The 27,037-nt window shown below is 48.7% G+C and overlaps 1 protein-coding gene across 1 annotated transcript in view; it reads right to left on the bottom strand.

Moving 5' to 3' along the window:
• Nucleotides 1-25,996, bottom strand: part of Plcg2 (phospholipase C gamma 2) — an 81,576-nt gene extending 55,580 nt beyond the window's left edge. The window contains exons 1-8 of the mRNA XM_032887542.1: nucleotides 25,859-25,996; nucleotides 24,554-24,647; nucleotides 23,592-23,639; nucleotides 15,492-15,576; nucleotides 13,919-14,002; nucleotides 5,606-5,649; nucleotides 4,931-5,003; nucleotides 506-607 (exon numbers count right to left, since the gene is read on the bottom strand). Of these exons, the coding sequence (XP_032743433.1) occupies nucleotides 506-607; nucleotides 4,931-5,003; nucleotides 5,606-5,649; nucleotides 13,919-14,002; nucleotides 15,492-15,576; nucleotides 23,592-23,639; nucleotides 24,554-24,647; nucleotides 25,859-25,994 (666 nt within the window). The 5' untranslated portion in view covers nucleotides 25,995-25,996. The remainder of the gene's footprint in view (nucleotides 1-505; nucleotides 608-4,930; nucleotides 5,004-5,605; nucleotides 5,650-13,918; nucleotides 14,003-15,491; nucleotides 15,577-23,591; nucleotides 23,640-24,553; nucleotides 24,648-25,858) is intronic.
• Between the last annotated feature and the right edge of the window lie 1,041 nt (nucleotides 25,997-27,037).

Here is a 27,037-nt window from a genome sequence, read left to right as displayed (position 1 = left end):
CAGTAAAAAAGGTCTGTGGTACAGCACCTGCCTAGCATGCCGAAGGCCCTGGGTTCAGTTCCTACCACGGCAAAAAAAAAAAAAAAAAAAAAAAAGCAGAGAAGGGGGCCCAGGGACTTTCCCATCTACCCCCCTAGCATTTAAAAAATAATAATTAATAAATCAGAAACACTAACTGGCTCAGAGGTCCATTTTACTGCCGTAAAAACAGTCCCACTGGGCAGGTAATAACCCATGTCCCTTCTGTCCCTCCTCTGCCACCTGTACAAAGTGTCCTTTAGAAATGGCTCCCACAACCCGTGAAGCATTTGTTCTGTTCAGTTGGTTTCTCCCTGGTGGCGAACGCCCTCTAGTGGCGAAATAGGTAATCCCACCAAGGAAAGAATGGGGGAAAATGAAAGGCAGGAATAGTCCCCACACTGGGAAAACCAGTCCCTATGGAGTCAGTCCCTGGACACCTGGATGAAGGAAGTCCTGCTCACGTGACAAGCCCCAGCCCACTCACCTCATCCACAAACAAGAAGGGCTCTGCGGTCTCCCTCATTGTGTCGTCGATAAACTTGGTCATCCGCTCCCGGACTTTGTTCAGATCCTGAGCCCATAGCTCCTTAAAGATGACAAAGACAACACGAAGTCACCAAAGGACAGGCGAAGTCCTTCTCGGGGGAACCTCGTCAAGGTGATCAATGACTGAACCATTACTCAGTGTCAAATCGACTTGTCACTCAGGCCCACACAAGCAAGGCTCCATCCCAGCATGGCGTTCGCCAGGGGTGAGCACCTGCTTGGGTCACCTGCTATCCTCAACTGAGCAGCCACAGATCAAATACAGGAAAACACGCATGGCTGCATCTCAATAAAACTTTATCTAGGAAAGTAATGACAGACCATTGTAGGATGATGTCATTACGCAGGCGAAGGCGGGTACAAGATAGAACGAGGCCTGTCATTGGACGAGAAGGAAGGATGGGCGGGAGAAAAGTTTTAGAGAGGAAGAGGCTGGAGCGAGTGGGGAGAAACAGCAGAGAGAACATGGAAGCTGACGTTAAGATTCCTCTCTGCACCTTACAGGTTGTTATGAATATTCTTAAGGGATGATGTGTGCAGGGCTTTGTGTGTCTAGATGAGCAAATTATATATTATCAATTGATCAGAGGTTATTGTGTTGTGTGTTCTCTCATGTGGCGATTTAAGTTCAAGAGTGTGTGTGGTGGCTGGAGACATGTGTATGTCTGGCATGGTGGCAACCTGCCTTGGGAACTAGATGGGGAGAGAGATTGCTGCCAGGCTCAGAGAGAAGCCATCGGCAGTGTGATATGGGATGGAGCAGAGCGGGTGAGACGCTTTGCTGACTGAGATGAAGACATCCAACAGATGTCTTGGGGCACCAAGGTACCGGACTTAGTGCAGGATAAAAGATAGCATTATATATATACATATATACATATATATATATACACATATATACATATATATATGTATGTATGTATGTATCTTTACAGCAACAGATCATGGTCTGCTAAGAACTCGGGGCACTGACCAAAGGTGTCAGTATGAAACAGCCAGGGACCGTGGTGGGCTATGCCAGTGTCAACAGTTTGATTAGGAAATGTCCCCCCCCACAGGTTCATGTGTTTGAACACCTGGCTTCCCAGGTGGTTGCATTGTCTGGAAAGGCTGTGGAACCTTCCAGAGATGGGAGGCTCGCTAGGGGATGTAGGTCGCTGGGGGTGAGCTTTGAGGTTTGATAGTCCAGCCCCATTTCCTGTTCTCTACTTCCTGACTAGCGAGGCCACGTGGTCAGCCCCAACTCCTATCACTGTGCTGTTCCCACAGGCTGCTGTCTCTTCCCAATTATGACGGGCCACAGCCCCTCCAAGTCTAAGGCAGAGTGAAGCCTGCCCCGTTGAAATAACTTCTCCTGGTCACAGCAACGAGAAAAGTAACCATACAGCCAGGCTACTGGGATGTGTCCCCTGGCTCAGCCAAGGTGACAAGTTACATGTCTTCTTTGTACGCCCTCATCCATGAGAAGAGGGTCCCAAAAGTTAGGCACTGCACAGGTTCGGGGACAGGACTCTATGGAGTTGGTTGTGTGTTTAGTACAGTACTCTCGGTTGTGTGCTTAGCGTGGTACTCCTCACTGCGGGAAACCTCCAGTTCCTGGAGTTTATTCTAACAGCCTCATCCCCGTATGTCCCCTAGCCCAGCCCACCCTACAAGTCACATAAATGTTAATATCACATAGAGAAGAGGACACACGGGCTCAGGATTACTTCAGGTCTCCAGAGCTCATAAGAAGCAGGGTCGGTTTCCAAATCACTCGACTTGGGGAAAGGGACTTAGATACCACACATGCCCCCTCCTCCAGGGGTCAGCCAGGCAGAGTCATCCAGATAGACAAATCCAGTTCCACTAGCAGATTCAGCACAATACAGAAGCATTTCCCTTAATAGAAGCATACGGCGGCTTGTTTCCTGCTGCACACTCTGAAACCCTAAATATCCACAGGCAACGAGATGAAAAGATACCACAGACCCAATGCTGCCCAATGCCTTCTGGGTTTCAGACGTTCTCCAGCATCTCCCCCTGTGTCTGAGATGAATGTGCGGTTGGGTAGGAAGGGACATGGGGGATGTCAGAAAGAACAAAAGCCCAAAGACTGAAAAAAGGTGGCGAGGCCCTAACTTCTGCAACACAGGACTGTGGTTACTAACAAGTCTCCCCAGACCACAGACGCCGAAACAGCCAACAGGCTGTCAGTTCCCCTGAACGGAGGGTTGTTAACAGCATGGAGCATGAGGCTGGGGATTTAGCTCAGTGGTAGAGCGCTAGCCCTGGGTGGAGGTGGGTGGAGCCCACGTGCAGGATACCTCATACAAACACCTTGGCTCCCCTGGGTGTCTCACAGGGCCTGAACGGCCCTTCCCTCCTTCCTCTGCAAAGCACACACACACTTTTATCAAAATACATGGGCGCTTGTTAATAGAACTGGGGACTGCTCTGGACAAAGACCAGGATCTTCCTAAAGAAGTTTAGAACCCCAAGATGCGAGGGGTTCAAGAGTGGGATGGTAAGATGGCCTGAGGGTGAAGGTGTCTGCCACCAAGCCCAACAACCTAAAATTTAATCACTAAGACATTCGTGGTAGAAGGAAAGCTTCTAGAAGCCCCAGCAAGCTATCCTCAGACCTCCGCATGCACACCGTGCCCAACGGAATCCACTGCTCAAACTGTTTAACATTTTGGGGTCTTAAGAGCTCAGGTTAAGCAAACAGAACCACTCCTTCATCTCCTGCATCCAGTGCCCCATGCTGACAGGTGTAGTACATGACCGACATCGAAGTCCTTACTCACCGCTGCCCAGCATACCAAGCCAGCAGCAGCCACTGCCCAACCTGAGGCTGCTGACCTCATGGTAAATGCGCCTCTCTGGTCGTTAGCTTCTATGCTATCACAGAGTATCTTTTATCTTTACCTATCTTTTCTGTGCTATCGTAGCATATATCGTTACGCCATGGTAAAGCTCAGACAGAGTGTGAAGGTACAGGACTTTTGTGTCAGCTAGTCAGGAAGCTGAGCTAAGAGGACTGCAAGTTCAAGGCCAGCCTGGGCTACAGAGGGAGTCCAGTGCCAGCTTAAGCAACTTAGTAAAACATGTCTCAAAAGCATGTATCACAAGGGAAGATTTAATGGCATCTACTCACCAAACACCAGCATGGTAGCCAAGAATACACACACACACACACAGGGATGACCTTGTACCATCACATAATGACATCCCAACAGGAAACTCCTGTGACTTCTTCCACACTGGAAGCCACTATGCAGATGCCGTCTGGGGAGACCTACCTCTCATCCCCCAGAGGACAAGCAGGTTTGGTCAGTCTAGTTACCTCCTCCCATCCAGAAGGGATGGCTTCTCCCAGGAAGATACTCCTGGGGTGTCCTCAGGGGAGGAGCTGACACCAGCCAGGCGAGGGACATCTTATTCAAGCCCTCAAGCATTTGTCCTGCTCTGGCTAGAGTACCTTCCGTTGCTTTTTCATTGAAAGTGGCGACAAGATTTGGTGGGCCATGTTCCCCCTTTCCAGTCTGTACCCGCCTTGATGGCCTTCATCTGTCTTACTGCTCTAAAACCTCATGAGCTCATACAGACTGGAGCAGCAGGCATGGGACCCGCATGGGTCCACACCAAGTCCTCTGTGTAAATGTTATAGATGTTTGCTTGGTGTTTCTGTGGAACTCCTAACAGTGGGGGCAGGTGTGTCTCTCACTCTTTTGCCTGCTCTTGGGACACTTTTCCTTCTGTTGGGTTGCCTTGTCCAGCCTTGATAGGAGGGCTTTTGCCTTGCCTCGTTGTATGTTGTTTTGTATTGCTTAGCTGCTATCTCTTGGAGGCCTGTTCTTTTCTGAAGAGAGGAGTAAGAAGTAGATCTGGGGGAGAGGGGAAGTGGGAGGGAAGGAGCTAGGAGCAGTGGAGGGGGGCACTATAGTCGGGATGCATTGTATGAGAGAAGAATCTATTTTCAATAAAGGAAGGAAGGAAGGAAAAGGAAGAAGGAAGGAAGGAAAGAAAGAAAGAAAGGCAAGGAAGGAAGGAAGGAAAGAAAGAAAGAAAGAAAAGGAAAAGGAAGAAGGAAGGAAGAAAAGAAAAAAGAAAGGAAAGAAGGAAGGAAAGAAAAGAAAGAAAGAAAGAAAGGAAGGAAGGAAGGAAGGAAGAAAGAAAGAGAAAAGAAAAGAAAAAAGAAAAGAAGAAAGAAAGAAAAGAAGAAAAAAGACTATCAGTCAGGCTATACGAGATTAGGAATTCGAGGAGGCCCAGTGGTGTTGAAGCCCCAGCCCACCTCAGGGACACCACAGCTGTTCTATGACAGCAGGTGTCCAGGAGAGCACTTTGTCCCTCACACCCCATCTAACGATCCTCTCACCTGCTGTTCATGTAAAAGAAATCTCTGGAAGTCCTGCAGGTAGACGGCTGAGGCATCAGGCCGGTCTGTGTTCCTGCCCTCGGAGAAATGACACAGGGTGGTTAGAGAGAGGGACATTTGCCAGAAGAGGTCCACCTCCACCCTGAACCCTAGCCCCACCATGCTGAGCACACTACTGACCCTTGAAGTCAAGATATAAGAGGCTCAAAGAGGAACCCCAACCAAAGAGTCTTAGAGGCCCTGGACAGCATTCAGGAGCTCTAGGAGGTCTGAGGAGCACAGAAGAGTGTGGAGTCCACAGACAGAATGGAATGAGAAGACGGGAGCCACAGGAGACAGGGAGGGAAGGGACACAACCAGAAGGGAAGGGGTAGGGGGTACAGAGGAGGGTAAAGCAAAGGGAAGGGAGAAACCTATTGGTTTGTCACATCCCCCGAAGCTTCAGGAAGAAGCCTGAGTTCACGGTCCTCTCTACAGAATCTTCTAGACCTTCCTCACAACGCTCCACATGCTACCGGTTCTGTTCACTCGCTTATGCTGTGCTACAAACCTGGGGTCGGTAACTACACACAGTACCTCACCCCACCCCCATTTCCACCCCCACCCCCACCCACCACCAGAGCTACGAGGACACAGAGGTCCTGAGCAGCAGCAGCCATGTCAGAGGTGCCTCACCCTAGGATGAACACGGAGGAGTCTTTTTTGAATTCGTCAAGTATCTGAAACGAGAAACAGGCAGACCATGAGACCACTGGACAAATCGGCTCATTCCAGTAAGGTTTTCGTTTCTAAGTTATCAGTGGGCAGAAGAGACGGCTCAGCGGTCAGGAGCGCTCGCTGCCCTTACAGAAGATGTGGGTTCTGTTCTCAGAGCCCACATGGCAGCTCACAGCCATCTATAATGCCAGTTCCAGAGGTCCGACACCCTCTCCTGGCCTCTATGCACACCAGGCACACACATGGTGACATGTGTGCCTGCAGGCAAGATCCCCATGTACAGAAAATAAAATAAATCTAAAGAATAATAAAGGAAAAGTTACTTTTAAAACCTTATCGAAGCAAGTGAGTTTTTGGGGGTTTTTTGTTTTGTTTTGTTTTTTGTTTTGTTTTGCCGACTTAACACAGCTAGTATCATTTGGGAAGACAGATCTCAGTTGAGAAAATGCCTGTAGGCAAGTAGTACATTTTCTTGATCAATAATTCACATAAGCGGGCCACATAAGGGTCACTAGGGGTGGGGACACCCCTCAGCAGGCGGTCCTGGGTGTGCTGGCCAAGCCAGTAAGCAGCACCCCTCCATGGCCTCTGCATCAGTCCCCACCTCCAGGTTCCTGTCCTGCCTGGGTTCCTACCTGACTTCCCTCAGGGATAAAGTGCAGTCTGAGAGCTGTTAAAATGAAGTCTTACGGGCTGGAGAGATGGCTCAGTGGTTAAGAGCACCGACTGCTCTTCCAGAGGTCCTGAGTTCAATTCCCAGCAACCACATGGTGGCTCACAACCATCTGTAAAGAGATCTGATGCCCTCATCTGGTGTATCTGAAGACAGTTACAGTGGACTTATATATAATAAATGAATAAATCTTTAAAAAAAAATGAAGTCTTACACAGATTTCAGAGGAGGATCACAAGTTCAAGACTAACCCAGACTATTCAGGGAGACACTGACTCATAATAAATAAATAAATAAATAAATAAATAAATAAATAAATAAATAAATAAATGCTGGACCAGAGAGACTGCTCGGCATAGTTAACAGCTGCCAAACCTTACACCCTGGGTTTGATTCCAGGGGCCCTCAGGGTGGAAGGAGAGAATGGAATGTCACAGGTTGTCCTCTGACCTCTACAATCATAGAGAGATGCAGAGAGAGAGAGGTCATTTAAGAGATACACACATCTAAAAACATAGGCTAGAGATACAATTCAAGGTAGACAGCTCTTTACCTGGGTTTGATCCCCAGTACCAAATATACAACACGCACACACAAACACACATATCACAAACACCATACATACCGCACATACAACATAAATATACAACACACACACATACTCTATATACCACATACACACATACTACAAAAACAACACATGACACACACACACACATACACATCACACACACACACACACACACACACACATCACACACATACACACATACATACCACATCTTACACACACACACACACACACACACACACACACACACACACACACACACACCACCAGAGATCACCTGCGGTATCTCTGTCACATGCATCCGACTCCATGAGCACCACCAGCCTGTCCCCGCCACAGTAGACTGAGACCGTGGGCCACCACTCAGTCTTTCCCCCTTGGAAGTCTCCCGTCTGGGCGCTGTGGTCCCAACAACAAGCGGTGACTTACACTGTTCTGTGTTCATTGCTGTGTTTCAGACCTTTATTATTTCACAGATGACCCTTTTACCATTCCGTTTTCAGAGAAGAAAAGGAATGTAGGGCCATGTAAGCTCTTCCCTCATGGCCTCTGTAATGTCAACCACAAGTGTGAGAAGCTGAAATGCACCTCCCTCCTGGTCTCCAACTGCACCATCTCACTGGCTGAGCACTGTGCACACATACACACATATATGTATAGATACACATGTGTACTCACATATGTGTATATGTAAACACACATACACACATGCACACGTTGAGATACACATATGCACACGGGTGTACCTACACATGTTTGTGCGCACACATGTACACACCCACACGCTCCTGAACTGTTTCTAGCTAGCAGCCTGGCCATCGCTCTGACCACCTTGCCTGCCTGGTCAATAACACAGCGACTGTGTGAAGGTGAAATGTATTCTAGGTAGAAATGGCCCTGTGGTCACTGGCCTGTGACAGACATCGTAAATAGCTCTGCTTCTGACAGCCAAGTCTGCTGGCCATCCACAGGCTGAGTGGGGTGGGGGAAGGTGCCCCAGGTACCTGGGTGTGCCATTTACTCTGGAAAGATGTCTGGAAACTTCTCTCATCACCAGCCTGACGGTTGAGCTGCCCCTTCAAATTCAGAAGCACTGTCCCCCACCACACACACATACACACACACACACACACACACACACACACACACACACACACACACGTGTTTCCTTTGGTAGGGTGTTCAAGTAGAGCCAAGAAATTATTGGTCTTATTTGGCACTTGGCTCACAAGTCAAATCAGGATGTGGAAAGTATTTCTTGGTGAGGTTCTGTGGTCAAATCTAATCCAACAAGAAGCCTGGGTGGACACTGGGGTCTGGGTAACTCCAGACATCTGTGAGCCTGTCCAGCCCAATGAGAGGTCAGTGGGGTCAGAGGACGTGTCTAGGTCAACCACAGTACCCACTTGGGTCATGCAAACGACCGTTGCGCAAGTCGGGTGAATGACTGAAATAATAACGGAGGAATTATTCACTCTCTCAAGTGCAGGGAAGGCCGTGCTTGGACAGGGGAAGGGGCCATACCAAAGGCAGAGAGGAGACAGCAAGACCCACAGGACTGAAGATGGGGAACTGAGTTTCCCCGGGGCTGGAGGATAGCACAGCAAGCTGACAGTCTCATCCTCTGAAGGTGGGAGCCGTGAGTCTCTAGGAGCCCAGGGACAGTCACCAGGAGAGAAGCCAACCAAGTTATAAGCTAACTTAAGTTTGAGGATTTCTGTCACCCATCCGCGGCTACCTCAGGCTAGAATCATCTGTACTACTCCAAAACGGTCCACCAAGCAAGCTATCAGGATGCCGCAGGGAGTGTGGACCCTTCCCTTCCGACACTCTGGCCATGAACAAGCTGGATGGGCAGCCATTGGACTGACTGGACACACAATCCCAGGCCTGACCCCGGGTGGCCTCTCAGGCTCTGTGATCTAAGAGTTTTCCACTTCTCCTGGAATGTGCTCTCGACACAGGGGACGTCACGGGACCAGGATGAGGCCAAGGCGCAGCAACAGACCAGCTGTTCCCTGGCAGCAAGATTTGCCTCCAGACCTCACAAGAAGGAAATGAGAGGCTGGATGTAGTGCTGGGCATCTGTGGTGATGTGGGTAATCCCAGCACTAGGGAGACTGCGACAGAGGATGTTGACTTTAAGGCCAGCCTGGGCTACATGGTAAGACTATGCCTCCAAAGACAAAGTGGAGGAGGGGAAGAGGGAGGAAGGGATAAAAGAATGAAGTTGGAGGGAGGGAAAGGGGCACAAATGAACTCATGAAGACCTAAGTTGGTGGCTACGAATGGCACCTGATGGGTACATGGGGTTAATTGTACTCTTGGCTGTAATGTGCGTACATTATTGCTTTCACATTTATTTGTGTGTGTGCGCACTTGTGCATGCACACACGTGAAGGTCAGAGGACAACAAGAAGGACTCAATGTACTCTTTCTACCACTTGGGGTCCCAGGAATCAAACTCAGGTCATCAAATTTGGCAGCAAGCCTCTCTGCCCACCTAGCCCTCTCACTGGCCCTTGAAATTGCTTTCACCACAAATGTGGGGTTTTTTTTTTTTTTTTTTGGTTCCTTTTTTTTTCCCGGAGCTGGGGACCGAACCTTGGAGGGCCTTCGCTTCTAGTGGCGCTCTACCACTGAGCTAAATCCCCAACCCCACCACAAATGTTTTAAGAATTTAACAAAAAGCATCTGTGCCTGGGCATCAAAGACACTTGGGAAATGTGGAAGCCTGGTTACAGCTGGGGCCAATCGACCTCCAGCAAGGCACCTGTCTGATCTTTGATTTCTTCATCTAGCCTTTCATAGGGCTCAGAGGAGGATCAAAATGTAAAGCGCTGTGCCTGTCACATGGCCTGCCTATGGAAATGCCAGCTGTCATCTATGCTTACACTATCACCTAGCTTCATGCAGCATGAATATATATCTTCCTGCTACTGCCCAACCTTCAAAACCATTTGAGCCCCGACAGCTGCAATGCAGGCAGGTGGTTAGACACAAGGAAGAATTGGCAATTTAAAGCCAGAAAACTTTTGGCTACAGATATGCAAGTACCCATTCCCTAGATTCAGATGTGAGGATCATAGGTTTCCATGACAACTCCATAGACCCTGGAAATCTCAGGAGCCAGAACAATGTGCTAATATTGAAAGGAGGCATTGACATGTAGAGGGCCAGAATGGTTTGGCAAAGCCAGTGAAAACCATCAGTGTAGGTTGGGATGGTATCATTCAAACCCTAAAACCATGGAGCTAACAACATGCAGCCGCCAGACTGGGGCGTTCCACCCACATTGGTGATTAAGTTCCCAACTCAGATCTTCTCTTCTAATGAATATAAATGAGGGGAGACTGCAAGGCAGGGCTGGTGAGGAGATGGCAGCCATTTACTTCCCTCCATGGGGTGTCAGACAGAACCGTAGATGCAAGGATGGACACATCCCAATATGGGTGGGTGGTTTTGGTAGGCAGGTTTGTGGTTTTAAGAAGCCAACAATCTTCTGGGCAGTGGATAATACGCCTTTAATCCCAGCATTGGGGGTAGGGCCCCAGAGGCAGGGGAATCTCTGAGTTCAAGGCTAGCTTGGTCTGTAGAATGAGTTCCAGAACAGCCAGAGCTACACAGACAAACCCTGTCTCAGAAACGAAGATAGAAGTAGGAGGAACCGGAGGAGAAGGGAGAGGAGGAGGAAGGGAAGAAGAAGAAAAAGAAAAGGATGAGGGAGGGGAGGAGGAGGAGGAGGAGGAGGGAGGAGGAGGAGGAGGAGGAGGAGGAGGAGGAGGAGGAGGAGGAGGAGGAGGAGGAGGAGGAGGAGGAGGAGGAGGAGGCCTCCCACGAATTTTGGATTTTAAATGTAGGCCATTAATTTTAAAATGCCAAACCACTGGCCAAACCAACGGAGATGACGACTCAGGCTCCATGTGCCATTCTGAACACCAGGGGGCGACCTTGGCATGGATGAATGTTTACACAGGGTTCCACCTAGCACATTCCAAGGAGACTAAAAAATCCATAAACCTCAACTCAAACAGTTATGCCCCTCCACCCTCCCCACTCCCTCTCTTCCTCTTCACCCCCTCTCTCTTTTCTTCCATTCTCCCTCCCTTTCCTCTCCCTTTCCCTCACTTGGACACGAGCATACAGAGAAACTTTTTTCTAAGTTGTAATAAAAAGTTTAGGTTGTAGCTGAGCACTGGGGAGGCTGAAGTAGGAGGGGAGTTAATCTGAGGCCAACCTGGGTCACATAACAGGTTCTAAGACAGCTTGGGCTACATAGCGAGGTCACTTCAACATGAAAAAGTTGAAATACAGGCTGGGGAGATGGCTCAGTGGTTAAGAGCACTGACTGCTCTTCCAGAGGTCCTGAGTTCAATTCCCAGCAACCACATGGTGGCCCACAACCATCTATAGTGAGATCTGGGGTCATCTTCTGGCCTGCAGGCACACATGCAGACAGAAAGCTGTATGGTGTATACATAATAAATAAATATTTTTTTTAAAAAAGTTGAAATACATCTTGGATTGGGGATGTGGTCATGGTGTCTTTATAACAGAAAGTAACTAAGAAGAGACTAAGTGAGGTGTAATGAGGCATCCTAGTAGGAACATAGAAGACAATGGCAACGTGTATGTGTTACATATGTGTGGTCACACACACACACACTCACACACACACCATACACACTCTCACATTCTCTCTCTCTCTCTCTCTCTCTCTCTCTCTCTCTCTCTCTCTCACACACACACACACACACACACACACACTCTCACACACACACACACACACCACACACACACACACACACACCATACACACTCTCACATTCTCTCTCTCACATTCTCTCTCTCACACACACACACAAACACACACTCACACATACACCGTACACACCATACACACTCTCACATTCTCTCTCTCTCTCTCACACACACACACACACACACACACACACACACACACACACACACACACACACACACACACACACACACACACACACACACACACACACGGGCCAGCGAGATAACTCAATAGATAAAAACTAAAGTCACCCGTTAAGGAGAACCTTAACTGAGGAATTGTGTCTACTAGATAGGCCTATGGATATGTCTGTGGGGGCTTCTTCTTGATTGCTAGCTGTGGTTTGAATAAGAATAGCCCCCCCCCATAGGTTCATTGTGGTGGTTTGAATAGGAATGGCTCCCATAGATTCATGTGTTTGAAAGCTTGGCCCATAGGGAGTGGCACTTTTAGGAGCTGTGGCCTTGCTGTAATATTTTGGCAAAGAATGTAGCTGCTGTTTGCCCTTGTCCTAAAAATCCGCTGGGCACTAAATTGAAGTTTTGATGAGTGGTGTTGGAGGAGAATTCAAGACAGCCTAGGATTAGCTGTTCACATGGTTATGAGTACTCACTTTTACGTATATAATCACTATAATGAAAAGCTGAGCAAGTTTGAGGAAGGGGTGTTGGGGGGAGGGGCACCAGGAAGTGTAATGGAGCTATGTGCTTGTGTTCAAAGAAATAAAAAGTTTAAAGAAAAGCCCAAGTGGAATAAAGGGAGTGGTGCCCTCAGGACAGGACCCCACCCAGCTAAGCTTCTAACTTGTAAAAAGGAATTAAAGGAAAGCTCAAGCGGTCAAAGAAACCATAACAGAAACAGAGACAACTGTAATGGAACGAGGGGGCCAGGTTCCAGCCCCACTGAGCAGCAGAACTGGGCAGCTTTGGTCACATGGTTCTGGCTTTAGAGTCAAGGATAGAAGAAAGGGGATGTGCGATCTCCCTCTGTGACAAAGGAAAGCCACTGTAGCCAGGCATGTGTCAGGGGTGCCCCTGCAGGGAGGCCCCGAGAGGCCATAGTATAAAGCAATGAAGGCGAAGCCCGGATTTCACCAGAGACCCCAGGATATTGGAGATATTGGAGTTGTAGGATGCCTGCCAAGGAGCCCTACAGACAGGGAGTAGAACAAGAGAAAGAAGAATGCACACAACCAAGCTGAAAGGAGTTGGAGATCTGAACAGCTTTGACATGAGACATGGAGATGCAGAGTCAGGAGCTTGCCCAGCTGGTTTTCAACCTTGCTTCGATCCAGTATTTCCTCACTGTGCTGTTCCCTTTCCTCCCTTTTGAAATGGTTTTGTATATTTTCTGTGTCACTGTATATTGCACATGATCTTTTTTTTTTTGTTTTTTTTTTTTGTTTTTTTTTGTTTTTGTTTTTTGTTGTTGTTGGTTTTTTTTTTTTTTTTTTTTTTTTTTTTTTTTGATTTTACTGAGGGCTTACAGTTTAAGGCAACTCCAGGAGCTCTCAGAAGAGACTCCGAACTTTACAGTGGTCTTGGGGCTGAAAGACCCATGTGGACTGAATACATTTTTTTACAGGATGATATGGCTACAATTCTATTTTGGCCAGGGAGTGGAATGGGCTGGTTTGAATAAAAATGGCCCCCATAAGTTCACGTAATTGTGTGTTTGCTGTTGAATAACTGTTTGTAAGGATTAGGAGATATGGCCTAGCACATACAAAGTCCTGGTCCCCTCCTGATCCTATAACCTGCCCAGGGTAATTCACTCAATAACCCCAGCAGCACTCATGGGCTGGAAGAAAGAGGATTGGAAGTTTAAGGCCAGCTTTGCATGAAGTTTGACTATAGAAGATCCTGTCTCAAAAAATAAAGTCATAAAATCATAAAACTCAGAGATGGATAACTTGTTGGATTCCCTTCCTGAGCGAACTAATAGTGTGGTGTGCATTATTCTATAATTTTTTTTTCATACACTCAGAGTTCTGATCAAATTTGTGGCAATGGAATTCCCGCCCGGAGGGTCAGCAAGCCCCATCCCCCAGACATGTCTCCTACAGCTCCACCATGACTAAAGCCATTTGTCAGTCTCCTGAAGTCATCCACGGCCACTCTTGCCTGTGCTTCCCTGACTCAGTAGGAAGACAAACCCTTCCTGTGGGCTTTGGCAGCTCTGCCCCTGCCTCAGAAACACAAGAAGAGCCGAGAGCCCTCTTACCAACTTCTGCTGCTCAAACATGAGTTTTTTATAGAAGAGATGGAACTGTTCAAAACTGAGCTCATCTTTCTGGGCGCCGATTTCCTGTAAGCATAAGTAACAAAGGTGGTCACACACGGCCGCGTGTTCATCGTCACACCTCCACCCTCCAAAACGGAATGGCTGGAGTCGACCGGAAGTCCTCCGAAGTCAGCCATTCCTTAGTCTCCAGCCTGGGAGAACACACAGGGTACCCACCCTCGAGCCCCAGGGAACCCCAGGAGGCTTCCCTCTTGGCCAGGTTTCTAAGAGCCACAGGGATAACTGTTCCTTTTTGGGTGAAAGATATTTTTTTTTGATTGCCAAATTCAGATATACTGATCAAGTACACATTCCTGATTAATGTGTTAAAGTCAAAATAGATAAATAAATAGACATGAGAATATATATATACATACACACACAGATATACACACACACATACATACATATATATATATACACACACGCATACACGCATACACACACACACATATATATTGAGAATTCCAAGACTCTCAGAAGAGACTTTGGACTTTACATCAGTCTTGGGGCCGAATGACCATGGAAACTTTTGAAGTTGGACTAAATTCATTTTGCATGATGAAATGGCTACCTGTCTATTTTGGCCAGGGAGTGGACATTGACGTATATAATCTATCTGATGTATGTGACGTATATATTTATGTGTGTGATGTATGTGATGTATATGAAGTATATGATGTATATGCATGTACATGTATGTATAAAAAGAGAAAGAGAGAACCACACAGGGGTAAGTAATAACATTTTCCTCTTCTCCCTCTCAGTCTCTCATGCCTGCTTTCTGTCTTGATGAGGGGAGCATGAAGGGATGGTCCATGAGGGGGATGGGCAGGTCCAAGAATGGCCCAGTCAGGACCAGCACGGGTCTGCTGTCCCAGGAGCTCACTACTACTCCGAGGAATGAAGGTGTTCAGCAGGGAGAATCCCACGAATGGCATTAACAGGACTAGGTGAACCTCCTATGGGGGCTCCCTGGATCACGTGTTCATTTCCCCCGACAGCATCTCTCTGTGGGAAAGAGGTGCCTTCCTCACCTCCATCCATCCTTGCCCTCCCTGCATCCCATCATTCCTGGGACAGAGGGACTTTGCTGGCTGCCCCACCCACAGGTCAAGAACACAGCCTACTTCAGTGATGGGGGAAGAGAGGACAACGGTTAGGAAAATGAGTGGGTGGAACAAGAGGACAAATGTGGGCAGATGTCCCTGGTACCCTCTCAAAAGGCACCTGCCACAGCAATTTACAAAGGACCCGTGTGCTCCCGTGACTAAGGTGAACGGCTACAGGAAGGCCCAGGGAATGCGGAAAGGCAGATGGGTTGAGACGAATCTGCACAGATGTTCCAGTCACACAGTCCAGCCACATATCGTTCACTTGCTCCATCCTCAGAAAGTCCTCCAATAGTCACAAGGTTCCTCTGGATGGACACAGCCCTGGGCCAGCATGGGTTCCTGGGAGAGGCACTAAGCAAGCCTAAATTCATGTCCCCCAGCTGAAGCGCCATACTTACCACCAGCTTGTCCTTGAGGAACTTGATGCCGCTCACTTTGAAGTTGACCAGGGGCAAGATGGTCTTCAGCTCCCGGAGGCTGATGCTGCAAAGGAGGAGATCTCGGTTCTATCAGCCTCAGGGGCCAGAGAGGGGGGCGTTGTACAACTCTACCAACACCCGCCTCGGCACCCCTCTGTGAGAAAACCAACTAGAAAAAACAAGACCCTTGGGGACAGAGGAGAGGGACAACCTAATAATGGAGGCTGGTCCCTATCCCTCGGTGATGGTGGTAGACGTGGGTCACATGAGAGACGGCTCTGGAAGCGAGTGTTGTGGGAAACCCAATATGGGTACAACACTGTGAGCATCAGCCACCCGGAGAGTCTCGGAAACAAACTCACGTGGTTTCAAAGCAAAGTGAGCCGGAGAGGGGCTGATGGGAAGGCAGGTGATGCCTGCTATGGGACAGGCAATTTGGTGTCACCGAAGCCATGGCACGTCTCCACACTACTCCCATCTAACATTACACACACATAGAGCACCAAGCTCTGACCTCGGGGTTCATAGTGGGTGGAGGCTACAACTGGGAGTCGGGTGGACAGTGGTAGCCTAGATCCTAACCAAATCCCATAACAGCCGGAATACCAGTCAGAACTTTCCAGGAGTTGCTCCTAGGCTTCTAGAAGCTTTTAGTGAAGAGGAGAGTAAGACTTGGGGTTGGGGATCTGCTCCCTGAAGTCTAGCTACATACTCCCCAGTTTCAAAAGCCTCATAAGGCAGCCCTTAGGGCCATCTCAACCTCCATGGAGGAAACTGAAGCTCAGAGGGACCAGCTGTGTAAGCAATGTTAGATTAGGCTCATTGAAGCCCAGGCCACCCAGAATGACCACATCCAAAGACCTTCAGGACAGGACACCAGATATGAGGGTGCCAGATGGGTCATGGGTAAGAGACTCGTTCGGGTCCTTCTGGCCAGAGATCCAAGCTTCCAGCAGAATTAGGGAGGGCTGCATGCTCGAGAACAGGTATAGGCAGAAATACACCCATGTCTTCACACTATCAACTTGGCATCTTCAGAGAAGAGCCGCATGGGTGAGTCCACATACTACAGCAGCCACTTCCAGCCTTCTTGTCCTCCCCAACACACACACACACACACACACACACACACACACACACACACACACCACAAACAACGCCCCAAGCTCCCGTGGAGGCCCTTGTGCTTACAGACAGGCACTAGGGAATCCGGGAGTATTAAACTCATGGGGTAGTCCCTTCAAGAGATGTATATCCTGGTTTCTGCCCACAAGGCTGGGAATGGTAATAACCTGGTGACCTCAGACCTGGCTTCCCGGACTCTAAGGTTTCTCTTACGGGCCCCATACTCTTAGTGCCATCCTCCCAAGGCCCTTGTCTTCATCATTGTCTCTCAATCTATTAAATCCCTCTCTATGGAGGGGCTGCATAGACTTTACAAAGAAGTTTTAATGCAGCCATGCCTTAAGCTTTATTGTACACACAGGATTGAGTTGATTATCACCCAAGAATCTTTCTCTTTTCCCAAATCGTGCTGTACTTAAATGTGTCTGAAAGAAACTGCCCAGTGTCAGACACTCGAAGCTTGAACCAACACTGCCTTCTGAGTTGTGCTGAACTGGACTTCCTACTTGACTCACACAGATCAGCACTCTGCTGGCCGTGGTATCTGCAGGGGCACCCACGGCTCCCAACACTGGGCCAAGAGGTCTGACTGTACAGAGATGCTAGCAGACTACAGAAGGGGCCTCGGAGGGTGACACTCCTCTCGGCCAGAGCAGGATGAAAATACATCATCAGGTACCACATGGCAAGACGAGAAGAGAAAGATCGAAACGTGGGGGTGAAGGAAGAGGTCAGAGGCTCCAGGAGCCCAGGCTGCACCTATAAAGGAAATGCCCACATCTGGAAACAGAGTGAGGAGGAGGGAACTCAGGAACCTATGCAGCTGCTGGGGGGCTGAGTAACGGTACAGCCACAGACGGCAGGAGCACCTGAGTCGCTGACCCCATGCACTCCAACCCAGCACCCAACCGAAGGCACCACTTTAGACCACAGAAGCAGGGACCAAAGGGCCATTTCAGGTTCTTCATGATAGGAACAACTGAATTCCCTCCCTGAACTCTTTCCTCACTCCCATTTCTGGGAACACACACCCAACAGAAGCACTCCCCAACAGCTGGAGGGAAGCAAGTCAGCTCTTAGCTGCACCTGCCTTGTGAGATGGCGAGAATGCTTTGCTCACAGACCCATCCCTTGTCAGGGGCCCTCAGTACCCAGTGACGGATCCAAACATAGAAAGCGGATTTGACTCTCTGGACCATGATTCCAGAGAGCTGGGAGGCAGTGTGTTGAACTCCCCCAGGAGCAGAGTGCTGCCTGGATTCCTGAAACTCTTCATAGCTCCCAGCATCCAGCTTCCCTGGATACAAACCAGTAACTCAGATAACATCCTAGGGCTCAAGCAGAAACCATGGCGATCTCTTTTTAGGAACTACATAAAAAAAAAAAAAAAAAAAAAAAAAAAAAAAAACCTCCTCCCAAGGGGCAGCCAATACCCTCTTTCATGCAGACATCATCAACCAATCACCATAAAGTCTAGCTGAGTCCTGGAGCCTTCCAGGTTCCCATCACTAGAGGAGCCCCTGAAGCCTGCCTGCTTAAAAAAAAAAAAAAAAAAAAAAAAGCCCTCTCTCACCCACAGCTATTTAGAATAACAATAAATATTTAATGTGGAATGTTTTCTGTAAGCCAGGTCCTATCTAGGCACTTTGCAATGTGACCTCACTGAATCGCACAACAGCATCCAGCCAGGATACAAGGTAAAGGGAAACATCATGGCTGTCCATGGATAGGGAAACTGAGGAAGAATAACCGATTACCCCAAATACAACATAAGCAGTGTTACAGCTTCTATACTGTTTAGTCCATCTGTCTGTCTGTCTGCCCCTTTCTTTCTCCCTGTTCCTGTGTGTGTGTGTGTGTGCACGCACACGCACAAGCACATGTCTATGCATCCCTGTGTGTACATGTATGTGTATCCACATGAACAAGTGTGTGCATGCATGTGTGTGCATGTGTGTGTGCTTGTGTGTGCGTGCATGTGTGTGTATGTGTGTGTTTTGAGGGCAAAGATGACAGGCATGTGCCTCCAAACATGGCTAACCTCACAGAACTTTCTAGAGTGGTGCCAATGTTCTCTATTTGTGCTGGTCGGCACCCCAGCAGCCAACCATACACAGCTACCTTGGTGGAGGAACTGGGTCACGCACTGTATCTGTCAATGGCTCATGTCCTCAGCAACCCCTACATTCCCTGCGAAGATCAAGGGCTTCTTGAAGCTGTTTGGGGACCCAAGGACTAGTCAAAATGCAAGTTCTTCAGGTCTGGACTCTGCAGAGGAGGAGGAAGAGGGCTGGTTCTCCATGCCTTTGAGGGATTGAGAACTCCTTTCCCTTGCGAACTTACTTCTCAACCCTGGCTACACGGTGAAACACTGTCTCAAAAGGGGGAGTTGGGGCTGGAGAAGTTACACTGTCTACTCTTTCAGAAGCCCGGAGTTCCAATCCACACACCCACATGGCAGCTCACAGCCATACCTAACTCCAGTTCCGGTTCCCTTGAGCACCATACATGCAAATACATACTCATACACATAAAACAAACCACTTTTTAGAAAAAAAATCCTATACCCAAAATGATGGCGAGTGCAACGGAATCTGCACAGGTGTGGCTTGGGTTATCAACCACGCGAAACCTATTTGCATCCAGGAGCTCCGGGTGAGCTCTCCCCTGTCTCCCACCTGCAGCGCCTCCCCTCCCACATCCCTGCAGACCCAAGAGTCTTCCCTAGTTCCCTGTGGAGCCTAACAAGGAACTCTGTTCTGCATATGCAAATTCAGTGGTGTAACCCGGGGGGGCAGGGGTGGAGGGAAAGAGTGTTGGTAAGGATGAGGAAGAAATAACATCTGTGCTCTGCTGAGGGGGGCTGGGTGAGAACACCACCATTATGGAAAACAGCACAGGAGAGCCTCAGAAGGTTAGCCAGTCTCCACTGCTCCAATGTGAAGGGCAGGACCCCCAGCAGGCGTTTCTACCCGTGGGTGTACCCTGTCACAATGGCAGGAGCCCGAGAGAGAACAAGCTTCGGAGTATTATTCAGCCTCAAAAAAGGATGTGGTTCTGCTACTCCAGAGACAGAGGCAGGAGGATGACAAGTCCAAGGCTTGCTGCCTAGACAGCCACGTGAGACCCTGGCTCTCAAAAGAAAAAGTAAAAAGGAGGCTTCAAGAAGGGTGTAGCTCCACGGTACAGTGCTTGCCTGCAGCCGGGGTTAAGCCCTTTGAGAGCCTTACTCCAAGTGAAATCAGCCAGAGTGTAAGGGACAATGACTTATGATCCCATTTACAGGAGGCACTGAGGGTGGCCAAGACAAACACAGCAGTGGCTCCCAGGACCCCAGGAGGGAGTTATTAACTTACAGTGATTCTGCTAGGCTCCTCCCAGGGACCTGGCAACAGCTTATGTCATCATCTGCCGAAAAGGACTGCTTAGACACTCCAATTCTCAGTCAGTCTGTCAGTCTGTCTGTCTGCCTGCCTGCCTGTCTGCCTGTCTGTGTGTCCATTTGTCCACCCATCTGTCTCTCTCTCTGTCTCTCTCTCTGTCTCTCTCTCTCTGTCTCTCTATCTCTCTCTCCATCTGTCTCTCTCTCCATGTGTCTGTCTCTCTCTGTCTCTGTCTCTCTCTGTCTCTGTCTCTCTCTGTCTCTGTCTCTCTCTCTCTCTCTCTCTCTCTCTCTCTCCTCTCTCTCTCTCTCTCTCTCTCTCTCTCTCTGCGTGTGTGTGTGTGTGTGTGTGTTTCCCAGCCAGGCTTTCTTCCCCTTTCTCCCTCTCTGTTCCCTACCCCTATCCCCCACCCCCTGTACCCTCATGGCTCTGCTCTGGTCTGTCTGCCTCTACCCCTTCTCCAGGTCCTCACTCCCCACCCTTCCCCCAAATAAACCTCCCTTATAACAGGTTTGTCCATGGAGTGGTTTCTCGGCAGGGTACCTTGGCATGGGCTGGCCGGGTACCCCCACTTGCTGCCACATTATATTTCATAATGGGGCACAAGAGGGGAGGTTGTGGAGTAATGGTTTAATGAGGACCGTGTCCATGAGATGGAACTCAGGAGATAGAACAGAGCAAGAATTGCACAACTTAGGAACACAGAACTGTGCACTTGAAACTCGTACAAGGTAAGTGTGATGCTGTACAAACCTTACCATCATTTTAAATTCTTTTCTTTCTAATTGCAATGTTATTGGCTTGGGTAAGAAACAATGTCTGCACTAGAAATATGTGTGTGTGTATGTGTGTGTGTGTGTGTGCGTGTATTTTTTTTTTTAAAAAGAAATGAAGCAAACCAAGGTAGCAAACCGTCATCTCAGCATGCCAGGTTGCTTTAGGCAAGTAACTGGATTTCTCTGGGTCTCAGTGTCTTTACATGTAAAATGGGTGCCTAGCTCAGTGGTTGGCTGGGAGCATTTGGTAGGCATGTAATGGGCCTCATACAGTGGCTGTTACCAAGCAAGTCTCTTCCACAAAAGCTGCTACCGTTTTGCCCTAGGAGAAGTTAGAAGCTGGACAGGGCTTGGGCCAAGGAAAACACCTGGGGTTTCGGGCTCTGCCTGAGCTGGGCCAGTCCATTCTTGCCTTTGGCAGCTCCTGTTTTCCTCTGGGAAACGGGCTTAGTCAGAGTCTATGGGAAACAGGAAAGGGAGGGAAACTGGCCCAGCATCCCTTTCTGGAGCGCTCTGGTCAAAGTTCTTTTTGAAGAATCCCTGAAGCTTCCCAGAGAAGGGGAGATTCTCAGTGCTGACAAGAAGAAGGGCCGGCTGGGAGGGAGCTGGGAGAGGAGATGGGTGCAGAGACACCTCCAGAAACAGTTCCCCTCTTGGCTAAAGGGAAGATGGGTTTCTAGACAGGATTTAAAGAATCCATCCCCAACAAGGGGCGGGCAACCCATCTCTGCTCCATCCAAGAGACAAAAGTAGACAACTCCACCGCCATGGAGACAGTGGTGACCAGAGTGACCCCTTCTGTTCCCTTGAGCCAGTCTGCACAATGAGCAGAGTCTCTGAAAAGACAACAACACCCCACTAGACCAACCCTGGTGACACCAGAGGGCAGCCAGGGGATGATGGATGGAAGGGAGAGGTAGAGGGGAGAAAGTATGTGACTAGAGGTCGAGAATGCCCCAGCTGGGTACAATAAACAAGACGGAGATGAACAAGAAACAAGAGGCAGATGGAAATGTCAGACACCAAGTCACCCTCATGACGCAAAGACAAAATGGGGAAGCTGGCGTCCTTTAGTTTTATCTCAAATATGAAAATCAAAAGGAAAGGAAAGAAAAAGCAGCTAGTTGATAGATGGTTGGTTGGTTGGTTGGTTAGTTGAGGTAGGGTCTCACATGGCTCTAGATGGCTTCCAATTCTCTATAGCAGACAATGACCTTGAACTTCTGACCTTCTTGCTTCAGCCTCCTGAGAGCTAGAGCAACAAGCATTCTGCACCTCCACCCTCGCCTGGACGGAAGTCAGGGCTGCATGCATGCTAGGCAAGCGCTCTACCAGATAAGCCATAGTCGGGTCTCAAAACAAACCTTTTTTAAACAAAAGGTCAAATGTGAGACGAAAGCTAGACAAGGATTATCAAGAGTTAACCCTGTCCGGCTGCCAAGTTCTCCACAACTCCACACAGGGTGATGTTTGCTTGTTTGTCTGTGGGGATTTTTTTTTTTACAGATTTATTTACTTTATTTTATGTGTATGAGTGTTTTGCTTGCATGTATGTATGCATATATGTATGTATGTATGTGGGCCTGGTGCCTATGGATTTCAGAAGAGGGCATTGGATTCCCTTGGAACTAGAGTTACACACGGTCATCAGCCACCATGTGGTGCTGAGAATCAAACCCAAGTCGCCTGCAAGGCTGAAGATTGCTCTTACCTGTGGAGCCATCTCTCCAGCCCCAGGGTGACTTTTATCATTTCATTATTAATTAGAGGAAGGAAATAAAAGGATGGCCTGTTACCAATTCAGAAAGAAATGCAAATTTAAACAAAAGATGCTAGGCCTCTCATCCTCCAGACTAACAAAGGACAAAGACCGGTGCGGCAGAGAGAGTGGGCCTGTCAGCACTCAGCGCCACAGCTAGAAACCTACCTTGCCACCATCTTCGCCACCACACACCAAGAGCTGACCAGGCAACTACAGATGCCCCTGACTAACATGTACAGGGCCCAAGTTCACACTCCAAGGTTGTCTTTCACAAAATCAGCATGAAATTGAAAGCCACTATATGTCTACCAATGGGGAAATAGTTCCCAGGTTAACGTTGCCTTTGCCTGAGGAAAAACCCAAGCTGAGGATCTGTTTTTAAAAAAAAATCTAGGCCTGGAGGTACAGGTCTCTCAGTCCAGCTATGCAGGGGCCTGAGGCAGGAAGATTGGAAGTTCAAAGCCAGACAGGAAAAGGGTCAATGCCAAGTGCAGAAAGAGGGGTAAGGGAGGGAGAGGAAGAGGAAAGAGGAATGGGGAGAAGGAGGGAGGAAGGCAAGGAGGGCGGAGGGAAGGAGTGACTAAAACACAGAATCCGACAGAGAGCCCTGTGTGCTGACGTAGTCCCATCCTCCAGAGACTCTGAAACCCACAGAGGGCACACCACCACATCTTACCTCATCCCTGCCCAGAGCCACACCACTGTCACCAAACGAAGCTTGCCCCCTTAGAACCAGTCTTTCCCATCATACACTGCAGACACTGTGGTCACAATGTTTCCCCCTGGGTTCCCAGGCCATGGTAGGTGTTCCAGCCTTTGTGACAAGGCCCCAGTCCCCATGTCAAATGATGTCACCTCGGCAGCTGGACTGGAGCTATCCATCAGAAGTTTCATTAATGCAGAGGACTGGTCACCATCGACCCCAGAACCTGAGACCCTTTCTACCACAGGATATGCGCTGACCCCTCACCCCCACCCCAACACTAAAACAAGTAAGTGTCACAGTTCAAAGAAAACTGCCAATGGGCCTTACCTGTTTCTTCGGGTTTGATCTACTGAATAAATCTGTTTCCGCAGCCAACTGCAAAGAAAATTTGAAGCCAAAAATGAGGGGAAAGTCAGAAAATACTGCAAGTTCAAAGAGCTCTAGGGAATGAGGGCGAAGTCCCCAAAGGGAGAAGAGGTCCCCAACATCCTCCACAAGGCTGCATGGGAACTAGAATCCACCTATGGCTGAAGACCCTGACTGAGCCCTGAGGGTATGTCCATGAGCTAAAGTGAGCTCTCCATAAAGGACAACTCCCCATCACTAATTCCTAACCAGCTGAGAAGACAAAGTGGTACATTAAGGAAGGTTTTGGTCCATTGGGGGAGGGGCAATGACCCAACTCTGAATCCTATGCACACATCACACCAAACACATCATCATGGGGCGGCCACCTGCAGACTCAGCTTCAGTCCACTTTAATCCATCATTAAATCCTTTCAGGAAGAAGACCTACCCTTCACACATGCTTGCACACAGATGATGACACACACGTATACTGAACACACACACACCACACACCACCTAGAAACACATGTATGCACACATGCACTGGGAACATATGCACAGATACACAAATACATACTCATCTACACATAGGCATATACACATATAAATACATGCACATGATAGGCATAGAAGAATGTACATGAATAGATATTTATATGCTTGCAGATATACACAGGAAGATTCATATACACCCGGGCACGCACACATACTCCCATGGGTACATCCACCTCAGCTTAAGTGCCCTGTTCATGCCAAGGGCAGAGGCGAAACACCAGGGAAAGAGGCTCTCATCTGGAATAGTGGAGAGTTCTTAGTCATTACCAGGTGCGGCTGCACACAAGGCACTGACGAACTCGGGGACTCAATGTGCCATTTTCTCCCTCTGGTCACATTCCCAAGGGCTCCAGAACAAGGGAAGACGATGACAGTGGGTTGTGTACCTCTCAATCATTGTGGGAGTAGATGCGTTCATCGCTTCCTGGTGTAAGATCTTCAAGCCAGCGAGCCACTTCACTGCATCCTCCTTTGAGTCGGCTGTAGACAGAATGGGGGTTGGGGGTGAATGCTGGGTGACTCTTGTTTCTGCTGGAGGATCGTGAATGGTGGCTCTACCTCTGAGCTCTATCCCGCTCACTCTTCGGCTTTTTAATGGACACAACCACTGGGATGGCCAGAAATCCCATTTCTAGATATGTGAGTTTATATGTTCTCACATGTATGTATATACATGTACATATGTGTTATGTGTACACTGTGTCATATGTATATGAATGTGTATAGTATGTGCATGTATGTTCTGTGTGCATGTGTGTGTACTGCAAAATGTGTGTTTTGTATGTACATCCATACACACACACACACACACACACACGTGTATGGTATGCAGAAGCATATGAGAGTCACATGCATGTTCATGTGTTTATTGCTATGTGAGTTCATGTGTGTGCTTATGCATGTGTGGTATGTGCATGCATATTGTGCTGAATCTGCATTGTGTGTGCTATGTGTATATGTTATATACATGTTTACTGTGCCCATGAGTGTGTGTTGTATACAGGTGTGTGTGCTGTGTTCATGCATGCATGTGTTGTGCCCATATGTGCACGCATGTATTCTTGTGTGCAGCCATGCATGTGCAGAGTATGGGCATACATGTTCTGCTGTGTGAATACATATAAATGTATGCCTATGTGTGCACATGCATATATTTGTGTGCTGTGTATACATGTGTGCTGTTTGCATACATGCATGCTTGCATACTATATACATGCATGTATATGCTGTGTGCGTGCATCTATATGTGCCGTGTCTATTCACGTCCATCCATATATGTATGTGCTCTGTGCCTGCATATGCACCCAAGATCTCAGGACAGTCCATTCAGATGAGTGTTTTCTATGCAGCAACCACTGTAGGAAAACAAGTGACATGTTTGTCCAGCAGAGCCCAGCCCTCAGTGACCAGGTTAACTACCTTCATTCAGCTCTCAGCTTAAGCCGGGCAGACACATAACATACTTCTCACAACATCCCAAGGGGAAAGCCACATCGCTCTCCCCAGTTCACAGCCAAGCAAACTGCTGCTCAGAAAGGCTAAATACCATGCCCAAAGAAACAAGCTAGAAAGCAGTAGGACTGGGACTCAAGACAAGGGTTTCCAGAACGTGCATCAACGAGCATGAAGTGTGATCTTTCTCAGAAGAAGGAGGAGGAGGCAGCAGGGTGCCCAGACAAATGTGTACCCACTTGCCAGACTGAGAGTGCTGAGCACGAACTGGGTGCCGTAGAAGATGGTGAAGCAGCAGTCCGCCTTGTGACGGGCAGCCTTGGCTCGCTCAAAGTCCTTGGAGTTCTTCCCTGGCCGGATTTCCTTTATTTCCATGATGTCCACTGAGAGAAAACAAACACAGCCCATCAGAACCCCCAGTTCCCTGGAGAAGAGGGTACAGACTTGCCCTGCAGCCAGGCACCCCAGCACCTCAGTGCTAGAAGACAGCTTTGAGTCCATCTCTAGCCAGAGTCCCATCTGAGTTCAGGGTCCGCTCCTCCTGAGTGTGGACAGGAAACCAAAAGCTACCAGGCACCTGCCACCTCCAGTCAGCCCAGGAGGAAGGGTGCCACGGTGTGAACATTAAATGTACCCCAACACTAATGCATCAGAAGCTCGGACCGGACACTGAAAACACTCATCAGGAATGGAGCTGTGAGGAGGTAACTGGATCTGGATCCTGGCCTGGTCAGTTGACAGGTTTAGAGCCTGATGGGGTCTTAGGGGTGCTAGACAGGAGACGGGGCCTGGCTGGAAGAAGGAAGCCATTCCTCCACCCTCCTCCCTTCGTTCCACCCACACTCCCCTTCCGGGCCACCATGAGATGGGCACCTGTGCTTCACCACATGCTCCCCTCCGTGTGTCACCACAGTTCAGAGACAACTGAACCAAGTGGCCATCGGTTGAAACCTCCAAAACCAAGGATCCAAACCAAACATCTTTCCGTCTCTCAGATTGTCCCTGGTGTGTTGTCACAACCTCAGGAAGCTGGTTGACGCCAAGGCTTTAGGGATTCCCTACCTCAACTACCATCCCCTCCCAAAGACAGACATAGTAAACAAGAGCTTTGAGCATTGCCAATGGAACTGGCCTTTAGGGACAAGTCCCAGAATACTCCATCACAGCAGGAGATGCTCACACACAATGGCATGCTCACTGGCGACCTCTCATGGTGTTGCTAAGAGCACCCGTGCCACTGACTAATTCTGCTTATGATCTCCTTTCCCCTTGAGTCCCAACAGCCACAAATGTCACTTGCCTCAACTGAAGCAAGAAAAAGGGTGACACTGAATGGCTGCTTTGAGGTGCAAAGGCTGCAAGAATCAGACGACCGGGATGCCCATTGCTACACAGCATCTCCTCAGCCAGATATGTGT

Source organism: Rattus rattus, chromosome 17 (assembly GCF_011064425.1).
Source record: "Rattus rattus isolate New Zealand chromosome 17, Rrattus_CSIRO_v1, whole genome shotgun sequence".
Taxonomy (NCBI): Eukaryota; Metazoa; Chordata; class Mammalia; order Rodentia; family Muridae; genus Rattus; species Rattus rattus.
This window is presented reverse-complemented; position numbering and strand designations above follow the sequence as displayed.